Raw genomic sequence first — 15,147 nt, 5'->3', positions numbered from 1 at the left:
AGAATCAGCCTCAATACTGGGTTTGGATCACATGTAGGCCAGCTTGGCTAAGAATGAGAGGTCCCAGTTTGTGACTCCCTGCTTCTGGCAGTGTGAAGACTATCTGCTGTCTGAGTTTGCCTGTTAGCTCTCAATGGTGAGCACTTTTTAAAAGCAGAGAAGGAGTGGTCTGAGAAATAACCACAATAAATTGGGTTTTGATTTTATTATCCCTGACATGAGAAATTTGCCAGGATGTTAGGCTTCAGAAAATTTCCCATTAAGCAACAATATTTTTGTTCAAATCTCATTACTAGATTGGGTGACAAGTCCTATCGCACTAATTTTCCATGAGAGTAATAACCATCTTTAATACTTCTGCTAATTTAAGAGAGTTTTTTCATCTGGATATATGAATAGAAATCTAAGCATGTTCTTATTTGTGCAGGATCAAAGCGGACTAGGAATTGCAATTAGTGAAGAGAGTACCAATGATGGAGTAGTTATCAAGAATCTAACAGAATATGGAACAGCATCAAAGGTAGGTTGGAAGAAGAACCAAGTTCAATTCAGAGAACACTTCACAACATCATTGCATCCCAAAGCATATTTCACCCAGTGGAGTGCTCGTAAAGGAGATCAAGAAACCCAGGTTCCACAAACAGCAATGAGGCGAAGTCCAGAAATGCTTTTAGTGATGTTAATTGAGGGCTGAAATTTTCCAACCTCCCAGATCACCTTTGAAATAGTTACATGGGATTTTCTACTCTAATAAACTAATAGTACTTCATCCTAGATGTTGTGATGAAGGCTCAGGCCAAGGTCATGAACCCAAGGCCTTCTAACTCAGTTAAAAGTACAATGACTTAATGATTAATGACTTAATGAAAATACAATGATTTAATGAGCAGTTGACTTACTGATATAGCAAAGTTGCATATGCAAACTTAACTCATATCCTAAATAAAGAAACTGTTTATAGCTTATAACAAGAATATATAAGTAGTTTCATCAGTTGAACCAGTAACTACTGGCAGTGGACTGGGAGATAGAGCTTTGAAATGAACTGAGTTTTACATAGAATATACATGATTTATTGTAAAAAAAAATCCAAAGTAGCACCTGAGGAGGGGATGTGGAGAAACATTGGTCTTGTGGGTGGCTCCTCCCAGACGAATTGCGAGCAAATCCTTGCATAACAAAATTTGACGAAAGTCTTTGATGCGCAAGCTATTGTCACTGCACGGAAGAGAGCTCTCGTGGTCTTTCAGCCAGGGTGTTTAGAGGATGATGGTGGGGAAACAGAGTCACAGAGCAGTTTAGCTGTTTTTTGCTTTGTTTGCAATGTGTGGGTGGGAGTGATCACTAAGAAAGAAAACTTAAACAAGAATCTCCCTCAAAGAAGTTGGATGCCTCGAACACCCTGGCAGCAGCCCCAGCGAGATCAGGCACCCTTTGGAAAATGCTGAATAAGCCTCACTTAGCTCTCTGATCGACATCTGCTTCAGAGTGTGAAGCCTTCACCATTCTTGGGTTTTTAATCAATGCAGTACAATCTTGTGCAAGTGACTTTTTGCACATGCCCAGCTGCCTCCTTGTGTATGTGCCTCACACGCACAGAGAACCAGAAAGAAAATTCCAGCAGCGTGTGTGATAAATACAATTATGTAGCACAGAAAAATGATGAACTTGTGCAAAAGAATTTCTAGGTCTGTATTTGTTTTGTTAATTATTAACTAAAGGATTTGTGTTTTTTTTTAACAGGATGGAAGGGTTAAGGTTGGGGATCGAATCTTGGCAGTGGATGATGAACCTGTTATAGGTCACCCTATAGAAAAGGTATCTGTTAAATATTTCATTTTACTTTCTGTATAATGTATTTGTTTCTCTGTTCTCTCCTAATAGGATACTTGTTCAAAGTTCTTGGTTAGATACAAATTAATTTTGTTTTCATTTTACAATCCTGACTGAATAGATTGGTAAAGTGAAATAGCTGAAATTCCAATTATAGGCTTCAGTCGGGAAAAAAAAATAACTTCCACATAAATTTTTCAACCATTTCCTTGAGTGTTAGTTATTTTAAATATTCTCTCCCTCCACCACCAGTGCATCCTGGCTGAAGTGTGGAGCATCTACAGAAATGCATTGTACTGGTCAACAATTCCCAAACATGACTCCTACCACCAAGAAGGACACCTGCCACCTGCAAATTTGTTCCATATTGCATGATGTTCAATTTTGGAACTGTATCACCATTCCTTTATCATTGGATCGAAACATTGGAACTCTGTCCTCAATAACACCACAGAAGTACCCTTGCCACAGAGATTAAAGCATTTCAAAAATTAGACTACTAAATTAACCAATGCTTGAAATTATAGTTACTGAACATACCAGGTTTCTGAATTAAAATTAGTCTAAATTTTCCAAAATTATACCTCACTTTCTATGATCAGCAAAACAACCTTTTTCAAACAAAAAACATATTCTAACACCAGCATATTAATACGTGAATAATTAGAATGCAACATGACTACATATACATTTGAAGGCGTTGCAATAATCAGTCTATTACAGCTGCTGCCTCAGGTCCAGAGACCCAGGTTCATTCCTGACATCCAATGCTGCCTATGTGAAGTTTGCAGCTTTTCCCTTTGACCGTGTGAGTTTTCCCCGTGTGTTCTGGTTTCCTCCCACGTTCCAAAGACTTGCATATTGATAAGTTAATTAGATACTGTAAATTAACCCAAGTGGATAAGTGAGTGGTAGAATCTGGGGAAATTTGATGGAAATGTAAGGAATTAGGTTACACGAAAATTATTGGGGAATGGATTTGCTCTGGGAGCCAGCATTGCCTCAATGGACTAAAATGGCCTCCCATTCCTTAAGGAAGTACAGAAATGTGTTCACGTTCTGAACCATTTGTGAATTTTCATCTTAAATTGATAAAAACCCACCTTTAGTATCATTTTTATTTTCCACATGTTGAACATAGCCAGTGTATGTGGTACTGTGATGGCATGCAGATCAATATAGTTATGAATACAGATAATATATACAACAGTGGATTAATATCTTACACTAATTTGAAAATGCAACGTCTACCATTTACATAAAGGTATCACTGTATCTAAAATAAAATACTGCTTGGTGCTGAATGTGGCATTTAACCAATGATTTTGTGTTTTCATGTTTATGCATGAAAACCCTTAAAGATTATTGTCTTTTTTTTGTTCCTGCTGATTTGTTAATTTCAAAGTTATACACTTCCACCAGCATGTTGGTGGGAAAAGGAAATTTGTTCCATTTGTTTATGTTCAATGGAAGGAAAAAAAAACGGTTAATAATTGTCCCAGTCTTATCTCAGAGAATGGAAAAGAGCAGCAAGGAAAGGTTGTAATTGGATAGACGGGAGGAATGAGTTCTGGAATTTAACAGCAGCAGCTAAATAGAATTTCAGTCTCTATTTCCTAGTGGCACCCAGCCAAATTAAGATGCTATCTGGACATCAGACAGGTACTTGGCACTGTCTTGAACATTTTGTAAATATTTTTCACAACCACACCTTTCCTTTATCTCCACACCTCCTAAACTGCCGTGTTGCAGTAATGTTCCTGTTAGTTAATTCATAGAAACTCTGCATTTTCATTCCCCTCAAGTTCTTCTGAGTCTCTTTCTCTGGACTTTTCCCACTATAAAAGATGAGGAATCTATACTATTGCTTTCTTTCCGTACTGTTTTCTTCAGGGCATAGGTTCAGACACCAGGAGGTTTTTCTTTCCACATCCAGCAGAATGAGATAGACTCCTGATTCATTCCTGGGGTCTCACTCAGTCAGAGTACTTTTACCACTCAGCAGTCCAAGTGCACTGAAAACTTTCACAGAGGCCTAGATCACTGGAAATAAAAAAGGCTGCCCACCAATTGAATGGGAAATTCAGCTACCAAAGGCCCTTTTCGCTGCTGAACAGGCAAATGCTGAGGAACTTTGCCAATCCATTGACCTTCCAACTTGAAATGATGGTAAGCAGTAACTGTCTATCCATGAGTTGCACAATTGGACCCATTAAGCACCAAGTTCTGTTGGCTTCCAAGCTACATCGTTACAGTACACACCTATCTCCTCTTCTATGACTGTGCGGATCCCTCCCTCCCTTCCAGTTCTGTGATCACCTTCCTGCTATGTCCAGGTGCTTTGAAACATGGAAGGAAACCATTCAGCCTCCTTTCCAGAATCAAGGTCACTCAACCTCTGCCTTTGAGCTGCAGTACTCAGACGTGCTTCTATACATGCACACATGGAAGCCATTGACTCAATCACTGAAGTGTGCAAGAGAATGGCTATTGTGCTAAACATCCACATAAGAAGGCCATCCACCAAACTTATCCCATTGATCAATACTGTCCCCTGACCATAAAGATTTACAGTGAAACACTGGAAAATGTGTGCCACTTTGCATTATCTTAGGAACCATCTCTCAACACTACCTCCAAAGCTTTTAGCCACTTGAGGGAAAGAATGTTCAAGGGTTAAGGTCTCATATTCAGCATAAAGCTCATAGTCCACTGGGCAGCAGTACTCCCCAACTTCTAATAAGCTTTAGAGGAATGGACACCTACAGCAGGCACCTCAAAACACCAAGGAGTTACCACCAACTCTACAAAATTCTCCAAATTCATTGGCAGGATAAGTGAACCAATATCGTGGTTCTCTCTGAGGCTAACTTCGCCAACGTTGAGTATCCAATTACATTCAGTCAGCCTCAGAGGATGGGGCACATGGTTCACAATACCAGCTCCTGATGCAGCATTTTAGTGCAAACTCTGTCAGAGGCAGGCGGGCAGAGGAAATGATTGAAGGATGTTTTCAAAGTCTACTTGAAAAAAAAATTAACATCCTCACCAACTTGGAGTTGTACAGCAGAGAACTGGGCTCTTCAGCCCACAACGTCCACGCCGACCTTTTTGCCCATCTACACTAATCACATTTGCCTACGTTACAACCATATCTTCTATGCCTTGGCTATTTAAGTGCCTGTCTGAAAACCTCGTAAACAAAGTGGTATTAGTTTATTATTGTCACTTGTACCAAGGTACAGTGAAAAATTTGTCTTGCATACCGTTTGTACAGATCAATTCATTACACAGTGCATTGAGGTAGTAGAGGGTAAAAACAATAACAGAGTACAGAGTAAAGTGTCACCACTACAGGGAAGTGCATTGCAGGTGGACATTAAGGTGCAACGTCAAACAAGGTAGATTGTGAGGTCAAGAGTCCATCTCATGATATAAGGGAACTGTTCAATAGTCTTATCACAGTGGGATAGAAGCTGTCCTTGAGCCTGGTGGTATGTGCCCTCAGGCTCCTGGATCTTCTGCCTGATGGGAGAGGAGAGAAGAGAGATTGACCCGGGTGGATGGGGTCTTTGATTATGCTGGCTGTTTCACCAAGGCAGCGAGAGGTATAGACAATCCATGGAGGGGAGGCTGGTTTCCGTGATGTGGTGGGCTATGTCCACAACTGTGCAGTTTCTTGTGATCCTGGGCAGAGCAGTTGCCATACCAAGCCATGATGCATCCAGATAGGATGCTTTCTATGGTGCATCGATAAAAGTTGGTGAGTGTCAAAGGGGACATTCCAAATTTCTTTAGCCTCCTGAGGAAATACAGGCACTGGTGAGCTTTCTTGGCCATGGCGTTGACATGGTTGGACCAGGACAGGATATTGATGATGTTCACTCCTAGGAACTTGAAGCTCTTAACCCTCTCAACCTCAGCACCATTGATGTAAACAGGTGCATGTACACCGTCCCCTTTCGTGAAGTCAGTGACCAGCTCTTTTGTTTTGCTGACATTGAGGGAAATGTTGTTGTGATGATACCATGTCACTAGCTCTCTAACTCCTTCCTGTACTCTGACTCATCGTTATTTGAGATATGGCCTACTACCATGGTCTCATCTGCAAACTTGTAGATGGAGTTAGAGCAGAATCTGGCCACGCAGTCATGAGTATGTAGGGAGTGGAGTGGAGGGCTGAGGACACAGCCTTGTGGGGCACCAGTGTTGAGAATAATCGTGCTGGAGGTGTTGCTGCCTATCCTCACTGATTGCGGTCTGTTGGTCAGAAAGTCAAGGATCCAGTTGCAGAGGGAGGTGTTGAGTCCCAGGTCTCAGAGTTTGGTGATGAGTTTGCTTGAAATTATAGTATTGAAGGCAGAGCTGTAGTCAATAAACAATAGTCTAATGTAAGTGTCTTTACTATCCAGATGTTCCAGAGATGAATATAGGGCCAGGGAGGTGGCGTCCACTGTAGACCTTTTTCGGCAGTAGGCAAATTACAATTGGTCTAGGTTGTCTGGGAGGCTGTAATTATTGTATCCAAGTGATTGTATCCAATTCCTCCACCACCTATGGCAGTGAGTTCTGGATATCAACAACACCATGAACAAAAAGATTGCCCCTCAAATTCCCTTTAAAACACCTTCCTCTCACCTTAAACCTATGCCTTCTTGTTTTTGATACCCCCCACTATGGGAAAAAGATTGTTACTATCTATGTCTCTTGGAATTTTAGGGTCATAGGGTTATACAGCACAGTAACAGGCCCTTCGACCCAACTAGCCAATGCCGACCAAGATGCCCCATCCAAGCTAATCTCGTTTGCCAGCATTTGGCCCATAGTCTTCTAAACCTTTCAAATCCATGTTCCTGTTGAACTGTCTTTTAAAAGTTGTTATTTTACCTGCCTCAACCACTTCCTCTGGTAGCTCATTCCACACAGATACCACTCGTTGTGTTTAAAAAAAAAAGTTGCCCCTCAAGTTTCTATTAAATCTTTCCCCTCTCACCTTAAGTCTATGCCCTCTAGTTCTTAATTCCCCAACCCTGGGAAAACAACTGAGTGCATTCACCCTATCTATGCCCCACAATTTTAAATATCTCTATCAAGTCACTCCTCAGCGTTCTTTGCTCCAGAGAAAACAAACCCAGCCTGTCCATTTTCGCCCCATAACTAAAGTGCCCCAATCCAGGCCACATTCTTGTGAATCTTCTCTGTACTCTCTCCAGTGCAACCATATCCTTCCTATAGTGTGGCAACCAGAACTGCACGTAATACCCCTAGTGCGGTCTAACCAGTGGTTTGTAAAATTGCAACATAATGTCCCAAGTTTTGTATTCTATGCCCCAATCTATGAAGGCAAGCATGCCATATGCCTGCTTGTCCACCTTATCCACTAGTGTTGCCACTTTCAGTGAATTGTGGACTTGAACACCAAAGTCCCTCCGTTCATCAATATTCCTCTTGCACCATACCATTTACTGTATACTGTATCTCCTACTTCTATTTGCCCTCCCAAAATGCATCACCTCACACTTATCAGGATTAAATCCCATCTGCCAATGCTCTGCCTCACTTTCCATCTGATCTGTTTTCTGCTGTAGACTTCGACAACCTTCTGCGTTATTGACAACATCAAACTTTGTGTCATTCACAAACTTACTGATCGTACCTCCTGCAGTCACATCCAATTTACATCACAAACAGCATGTCTGAAAAAAGTCTCTTGGATGCACATAACAAATTCCGCCCCATCTAAGCCCTTTGCACAAAGGCAATCCCAATCAAGATTGGAAAAGTTAAAATCCCCCACTGCTATAACCATTATTGCTCTTGAACCCTTCTGCAACTTCCTTAATATTTGTTCCTCTAATTCCTGCTGTCTATTGGGAGGCCTATACTATAAACCCAGCAAAGTGATTGCCCCTGTCTTATTCTGAAGTTTTACCCATATGGCCTCATTGGACAATTGTTCCAGGATATCCTGTCTAAGTACTGCTAATATATTCTCCTTCATCAGCAGTACAACACTCCCTCCTCTTTTGTATCCCAGTCTGTCATTTCTGAAACTTTAATACACCAGAACATTAAGCTGCCAGTACTGCCCTCCCCTCAACTATGTTTCCATGGTTGCAATAATATCATAATTCCAAGCTCTAAGTCATCTGACTTACCTGTGAAGCTCCTTGCATTAAAGTAAATACAGTCAAGCTTGCGAGCCCTCCCATGCTCCCTAACTTGCCTCTGAATGCTCTGCCCACTGGACTTGCATGAGTTATCCTCTACTTGTGCAAATCTCTGGCCTGTGACCACTCAGAATGAGGAAGGAGCATTCAAGATGCCACTAAGAACCTCAAGTCTTTTTGGGAACACACTACCCATTTGCCCCACCAAGTACTTCCTGTTGTCAACTGTGTCAAAGACTGCTGATCGAACGTTGAGCTCATCAGCCTCCTCAGAACCCACAGAACTGGCGTAGAAGCAAATTGTTATCAACCCCGAGAGAAAGAAGAGAGAAGGTTTCACTTTTCAAAACACATCTGGCCAAGTAACTAAAGAATGTTTCATAAGGTTTGATTCATTAACTATTTGTCAAAATACAGTGCCAAAAAATTGACGACAGATTAAAACTTACGTCAAGTAAAATAACACATTTGTATGTCACTAATTAATGATGGCCTCTTGTGTGTATTTTATAAGTAGAATAGTTTCCATTGGAGTCATTCACTCTAAGTTATTATTCTGATGGGACTTAATTATAAGACAAAAATAATGTTCATGCTCAATTTTGAGCTTATGGCATATTAAATGAATGCATCAAAAATGCTTGAGTGGAGTGTGAAATGTAAACTAACCTTGGTTCTGAATATCCTGTTTCTAATGTTGCTGTTGTCTTCCTTTATAAACATATGTTCTCAGACTGATTGTTCTTCCATGTTGTTTTGCAATGATCTAATTAATATGAATGTGTCAATTGCTGCGGAACTGAAGGATTTATAATGTAAACACACTAGGAATTCTATCTCAGCACAGCACACTCTGTGTTGGAATATTTTTTTCTATCTGAGAAGGATTTTCCTTTTATTTCTTATTTAAATTGAACCCTGGAATTCTGAAATTATGAAAATACTCTAGTTATAAAATAGGACGAGTAACATAACATTGAAAAAAAGGCCTTTAAGTAGTTCAGAGTTAACTTCATTAGCGCATAAAAGAACCACTCACATGATCTGCCCCACAGAGTGATAGTGGGTGATTAGTGCAGAGTCTGCCAAGAAGACAGTGTACCAAACTTGTTAGGGAAATTGGCAGGCTCATTGATAATCACCAAGCAGTATCCATTGGGGTTACAACTAGGCATTGACTGAGTGAGACAATCATGCCCAATGTAACCTGGCAATCACCTGGTATTTTGAATGCAAACCATTTATTACAAGAACTTTAAGAGCAATTTGTAGACCTGTTAGTTGTATTTGACCTATTGATGCATTTCTGGAACTTTTCCAGGTTATAAGTTTGCTGAAGCAATCAAAGAACACAGTTAAACTAACCATCAGTTCGGACGATGTGAATCCGCAGCAGTCTCAGACACCACCTGCCATTGCTGCTTCAATAGATCTTAAAAGCATTCAGCCTCCTTCCACCCACAGTACTGCTACCTCACCTGATCTAGATTCCAGCAATAAAGGTAAGTAAAAAAAATATGATTTGTGTTCCGATTGTTATCTGACCTCTTGTGCATGCGTGATTTCCTTCCCCTGCTCAATTGCATTCAACTATTTATGTTTGAAAACTAGAATTCCCATCCTAATTCTGCTTCAGTACCCATTTCTATTTTAGGATTCTCCTTCAAATCTATCTCTCTGACAAACTCTTAATCACCTGTCCTCCTATTATTTTGTATTTGGTGTTAAATATTGTCTTCTAGCATTGCTGTGAACATCTTAAGACACTAACAATGTTAAAGGCATTTTATAAAATCAACAAATGAAAATAAAAACTGCAAATGCTGGAAATCTGAAATATAAATAGAAAATGCTGGAAACACTCAGCAGGTCAGGCAGCATATGTGGAAAGAGAAACAATTTTTCAGGGCTGAGACCTTTCATCAGACTCTAAGGATCTCAGATATGAAACATTAACTCTGTTTCTCTTTCTGTAGATGCTGTCTGACCTGCTGCGTGTTTCCAACATTTTCTATTTATTCTATATAAAATCAGGTTTTGTCTCAGCCATAAACAATCGCTTTGAAATGATGTGCTTAAAACAGTGTTCTGAGTTCATGGCCAGCTGCTACAAATGGCCCTATTCACAACTAGTTCCAGCTAAGTGACAGAATATCACAGAACATTGATTTGCATTGCAGTACTGTCAGATAGCTGATCCAAAACTTTTTTATCTGAGCACAGGGAAGTAAGTTGTGAGCAGTATCTGACATAATACTTTGAGAGCTGCAGGTATGGCCCAGTGTGGCAGATAGGTTGAGAATCACGGGCTTTCTAGTGTACATACTAAGGTCTAACTGAAAATCAAGATCTGTGAAGAACTTCCGTACGCACAGAATGAGTACAAGAGCAGATAACAAAGTTCTAGGAGGCTTGAGAAATGTTGAAGATGTATCAAATTTGTTGTCTAAACCCTGATGATGTGCTGTTGTCTGTACTTTCAAAAATTCTTTAACCTCTTCAGAACCTTTGTTTCTCTGGTGTTGTATCTTTAAATGGAAAAGTGAAAGAGTTGTACCCTTTTCTTGTGTGCTGTGACTTTTTAAAGTATCAAAATTGCATGTGTCTCTCTGACATATTGCACAAATGTATTGTGGTATATGTGGGTCATACATGTAATACATGCATACATCATATGACACATGCATGACACGCGCACACACACAAAGTCTGTATGTGTTGGACTTCAGCACTAGCTGAGCACAGCTATCTGGTTCAACTCCAGGTGGCAGATCACAATCTCCCAGCTTTGATTCTTGCATGATCTCAGAGAAATCACTCTCCTGTTGCACATCAGTAAAAATAGGATTTTGAACAGTAACCCATTACTAGTGTACATTTAATTGTATTTCTTATCTTACAGAAAGGCCTTGTATAAGATCTCTGAATTGAAAGCTAGATATTTACTGATTAATCCAATTCTTGTGTCTCAACTTTCTGTTCTGGTCATTTCATGTAATAAAAATAAAATTTGCTCTCAACTATAATTCAAAGACTCGAGTAGATCTTCAACACCTGTTTCATCAACATTGGATATGGCATCCTGTCCGATTATCCCTGGACGAGAAACAACCATTGAAATTTCCAAAGGACGCACAGGACTTGGGCTTAGTATTGTTGGCGGAGCAGACACCTTACTGGTGAGTATATTTGAAGAGAGTATACCCCAAACTCTTAACAGTATTTAGTATATTCCTGTAGTGCATTTCATGAAGCTGTTCCATTGCCCACTTGTTTTGTATTATTTGCTGCATTGGGAAGAAAGGTAATAAGGCATGATATTTATTAACTGAAATTTCTGCCATGCACGTTTAATAATGGAATATTCCATGTGTACTGATGTGTTATTTTAAGGTTAGTTTGATATATGGTTTATCAGTTACAATCAGAGGGAAGATTTCAAAAGTGAGATGGAGAACAAAACAAAAAAAAAATTGAAGTTTAGAGGCTTAGAATATAAAGAATTGGGGTGACAGTTTATTTATCGTCTTTTGCTGTAAACCATTACCTGGGTACAGCCTGAAGAGGATGATTGTGCATGGATGGTTTTGTGAGTGTAGTGGAATGTTTTTCTTTTGTCTTAAATGGATGGAAAATTAAGTAGGTTCTGAGCAGTGCATCACATTCTCTGTGTTCAGGGATTCTCTAGAACATTGTAGGATGCAGGGATATGCTCCTAGACTTTTATAGGATTGGTTGTGCAAATAGAGGGCAGAGTCTTGAAAATGAAACTAGGAACCTGATTGATAGGGATTTTTGTCAGGATTTTCACCTGTAAGTTGCTTGATTCACAAGCATTGCTTCTAGTATGATAGGGAGTTGCAGAGCAGGCTGGCTCCCATGTAGGATGCCTATTTGCTGCTGCTGGGGTCCATCTGATCTTACTGGGGATGGTGAAGATCCAATACCAGTGGGGTTCAATTCCTTCTCCAAGAAGGACCATGTAAAAGGATGAGAATGATCAATCTAATGACAAGATTGTGTCCTTGGGGCTGGAGTTGAAAGATTCCTGTTTCTCTTGGCCCACAGGCCTTGCTTTGAAGGCATTTGGCTTTTCTTTGGCGCTTGACTTCCTTTAGATACGGCATTTCACAAGGCTTGGGAATCTTAGGTTGTCAGGGAGAAATCTATAGTGCAGTTTAAATTTAAGGCTGCTAGACTCAATGTCATATTCAAATACCCCACCCACAAGACCCCTTCTCCTGGTTCTGTCAAAACTGTAAGCGGTTTGGTGTAAATTTGAGATTTTTCAAGTTTTAACATCTCACTCGATCCCCACCCATTATTCTTGGGACTAAAATTCACCCCAGAAATCTGATTGAACGATCTTCTACACAAAGACTGAAATGCAAAGGCTTAATCTGTGCCATTTGGTACTTCAGAACCACAAAGACACTGCCCATAAATAGAGTGGTGCATTTCAACCCTGCACTTCAGTTGAAAAGCCTGTTTTAAGGAAGATTAAAGGCTGGGGTAGGCATAAGAATTGAAATTTGACTGCCTTTGGTGAGGAGGAGCGGGAGGGAGAGGGTGTTATAATAGCAAGCATGTTAATCACAGACCTACACATTACACTACACAAGTGCATTGAGACACATTGCTAAACTCCAATTAAGGGCAGGTCGCAAGAGTACATTTAAGCAGTATTTTTATGAATTCAATACAAAGTCAGCTTCTAAATGCATTTAGTAAGATTAAGGTACATCACAGTATACTTGTAAAGTTTATGCAGATTTACTTCGCAAAGTAAGAGACATACACCATTAAATTTTTGTTGAGTTCTGCCAACTGTGGTTTATAACCAGAGACCCCAGGGAAACAGCTTTTATGGTGGTTTCATTTTGGTTTCTGTGGATCCTCTGCTAAAATTCTCCTAGTTATCCACTTTAATTTTAGCAGAGAATTAAAATGACGGTGGCTAATTAGGAGAATTTTAGCAGAAACTGAATTCATATCTTAAACATGTGCAGTAACATCTGTTGATCCATTTATTAGAGCTATGCAGAGAAGGGATGTAATGCAGATCCCAGATTTCTGGGAATCCACAAGAATATTCGCACAGAATAATGATTGGTCTCATAGTTTGACTGAGTATAAACTCCTGTGCCCCATTAATTCTGTGTCTGTGCTGTTAATTTCTTCCTGCGGTATTCAGGTTAAACAAAACTAAATTCTGCATCTTTTCAAGCATTCCAAAATCTTGCATTTTAAGACTGCACCTTTGGGATCCCTTCATGGGAACTACTTTTCAGTCACTAATGTTTACACCAACACTGAATGAGTGCTGTACTAGTATTTGCTGCATTGAATGAGAATAATTTGCAGAGGCTCTGAATGCAATTTTTAAGAAATAGTATAGAGTTTCACATTATGCCATGCCAAGTCTGGGGAAGGTTGCCTTGGTTTTAAAAGATGACTGGTGAGGGCATTTTATCCTCTGTCAGATGAAACAACGTTCCCAAGAAAGGAGGTCTGGTTCACTTTGAACCACATCGCTGTTAGACCCGTTGCTTCGTCGCAGAGGGTTCGGGCCAGTGTAATTAGCTACAGCATTAGATCCAACACCTACAGACTCTCTAGATAGGAAAATGGAAGAGAGCACAAATATCTTTAATGCCTTGGTGCCAAAGTATTAAGTTACCATATCATGCACCTATAACTGCATGAGGAACTTCATTTCATGTCACTGATAAAATACACAAAATTAATATCTTAAATGATTGTTAAGGACTGGAGTACCATGATCCTGCTTACCCACTCCTCCATCTTGCCCACTCCTGCAACTACATTCCATCAGGGAAGAACTTGAGTCATAAAAAATGGTTGGACACAAAATGACCATTCTGAATGATTGATTGGTTTTAAAAGTTTTCACAAAGAAAGAAATGGAAACAATGCTGCCTACAAATGGGGATAACCTAGGAGAACAATGACAGTGATGTGAACACATTGATAGGCAGACTGGAATGGCTCAAAACCATTAAATCTGCACCATTTGATGGAACTCATCCAAAAGAATCAACAATCAATAGAAAATAATTAGGTATGAAATTGGTCCTCATTATGTGCGAGCATAAGGCCCACATGCGAAATAAGATAATTTATATACTTGGAAAGAAATAACATTTGAACAAGTCAATCTTTAGAGTTAAAGCAGCTCTATATAAATGGAAAATGTATTATAGTGTGAGCTCTTAAGAGAGAAGTTTGTTTTGACTACACAAACATTTCTTAAAACTGTGTAACAGTGGTGAATTATAGCAATTTTGAAGTATGTAATTTCTCGGTGTCATGTAACTAAAAGCACAAATTTTGTTTGGTATAATTGTTTCAATGTTCCTTGCTATTCTTTAAGCTCTGTTGATTTGCAACCGGGAGTAACATTAAACATATCGAGAAATGTTTTCATAACGTTTTGGTTGTAGGGTGCCATAATTATTCACGAAGTGTATGAAGAAGGAGCCGCGGCGAAAGATGGCAGATTGTGGGCTGGGGATCAGATACTGGAGGTAAGGGAAAGAATATGGAAACCCTAGTTACTACTGTAGGACTATAACAGCCAAAGCTTTTCAGGAGCATTGTATTTTTGAATATGAGTTCATCATTGAATCTTTAAAACTGGCATTAGGCTTTTGCAAGTCACAATTAGGATTAAATATTAACCAACTGAAACAAAAATAATGAAATAAGAAATAGAAGTAGGAGAAAACCACAAGGTCCCTCTGGCCTGCTCCACCATTCAATAAAGTCATGGTTTTACTATGTGTCTCTATTATAGTTTCTTGAATGCCCAAAGAGTTATTATCTCAGTCTGCAACATGCTTGATAACTGATTAATCTTGCCCTCTGCAGTAGAGAATTTCAGAGCTTTGCAACCTCTCAGTAAAGAAATTTCTCCTCATCTCAGTCCTAAATGGCTGACCACCACCGCCACCCCCCCACCCCCCCCGCCCAACCCATTCCCAAGACCATTAAAGGGTCACTGGCCTGAAACGTCACTCAGTTTCTCTCTCCATAGATGCTGGCAGATCTGCTGACCATTTCTTATATTCTGTTTTTCCCAGATTCCTAGTATTGGCAGTATTTTGTTTTTATGCTCTGCTTT

General features: G+C 39.8%; 1 protein-coding gene across 10 annotated transcripts in view; it reads left to right on the top strand.

Moving 5' to 3' along the window:
• LOC127572484 (multiple PDZ domain protein) overlaps positions 1-15,147 on the top strand; it is a 295,812-nt gene that overhangs the window by 263,398 nt on the left and 17,267 nt on the right. For all 10 annotated transcript variants that reach the window (XM_052019821.1, XM_052019820.1, XM_052019825.1 and 7 more), the window contains 5 exons: positions 428-520; positions 1,744-1,818; positions 9,325-9,505; positions 11,037-11,182; positions 14,468-14,551. In XM_052019821.1, coding sequence (XP_051875781.1) covers positions 428-520; positions 1,744-1,818; positions 9,325-9,505; positions 11,037-11,182; positions 14,468-14,551 — 579 coding nt within the window. The remainder of the gene's footprint in view (positions 1-427; positions 521-1,743; positions 1,819-9,324; positions 9,506-11,036; positions 11,183-14,467; positions 14,552-15,147) is intronic.

Source organism: Pristis pectinata, chromosome 7, assembly GCF_009764475.1.
Source record: "Pristis pectinata isolate sPriPec2 chromosome 7, sPriPec2.1.pri, whole genome shotgun sequence".
NCBI classification, from domain to species: domain Eukaryota; kingdom Metazoa; phylum Chordata; class Chondrichthyes; order Rhinopristiformes; family Pristidae; genus Pristis; species Pristis pectinata.
The sequence above is the reverse complement of the archived record's forward strand: the minus strand, read 5'-3'. Positions and strand labels throughout refer to the sequence as shown.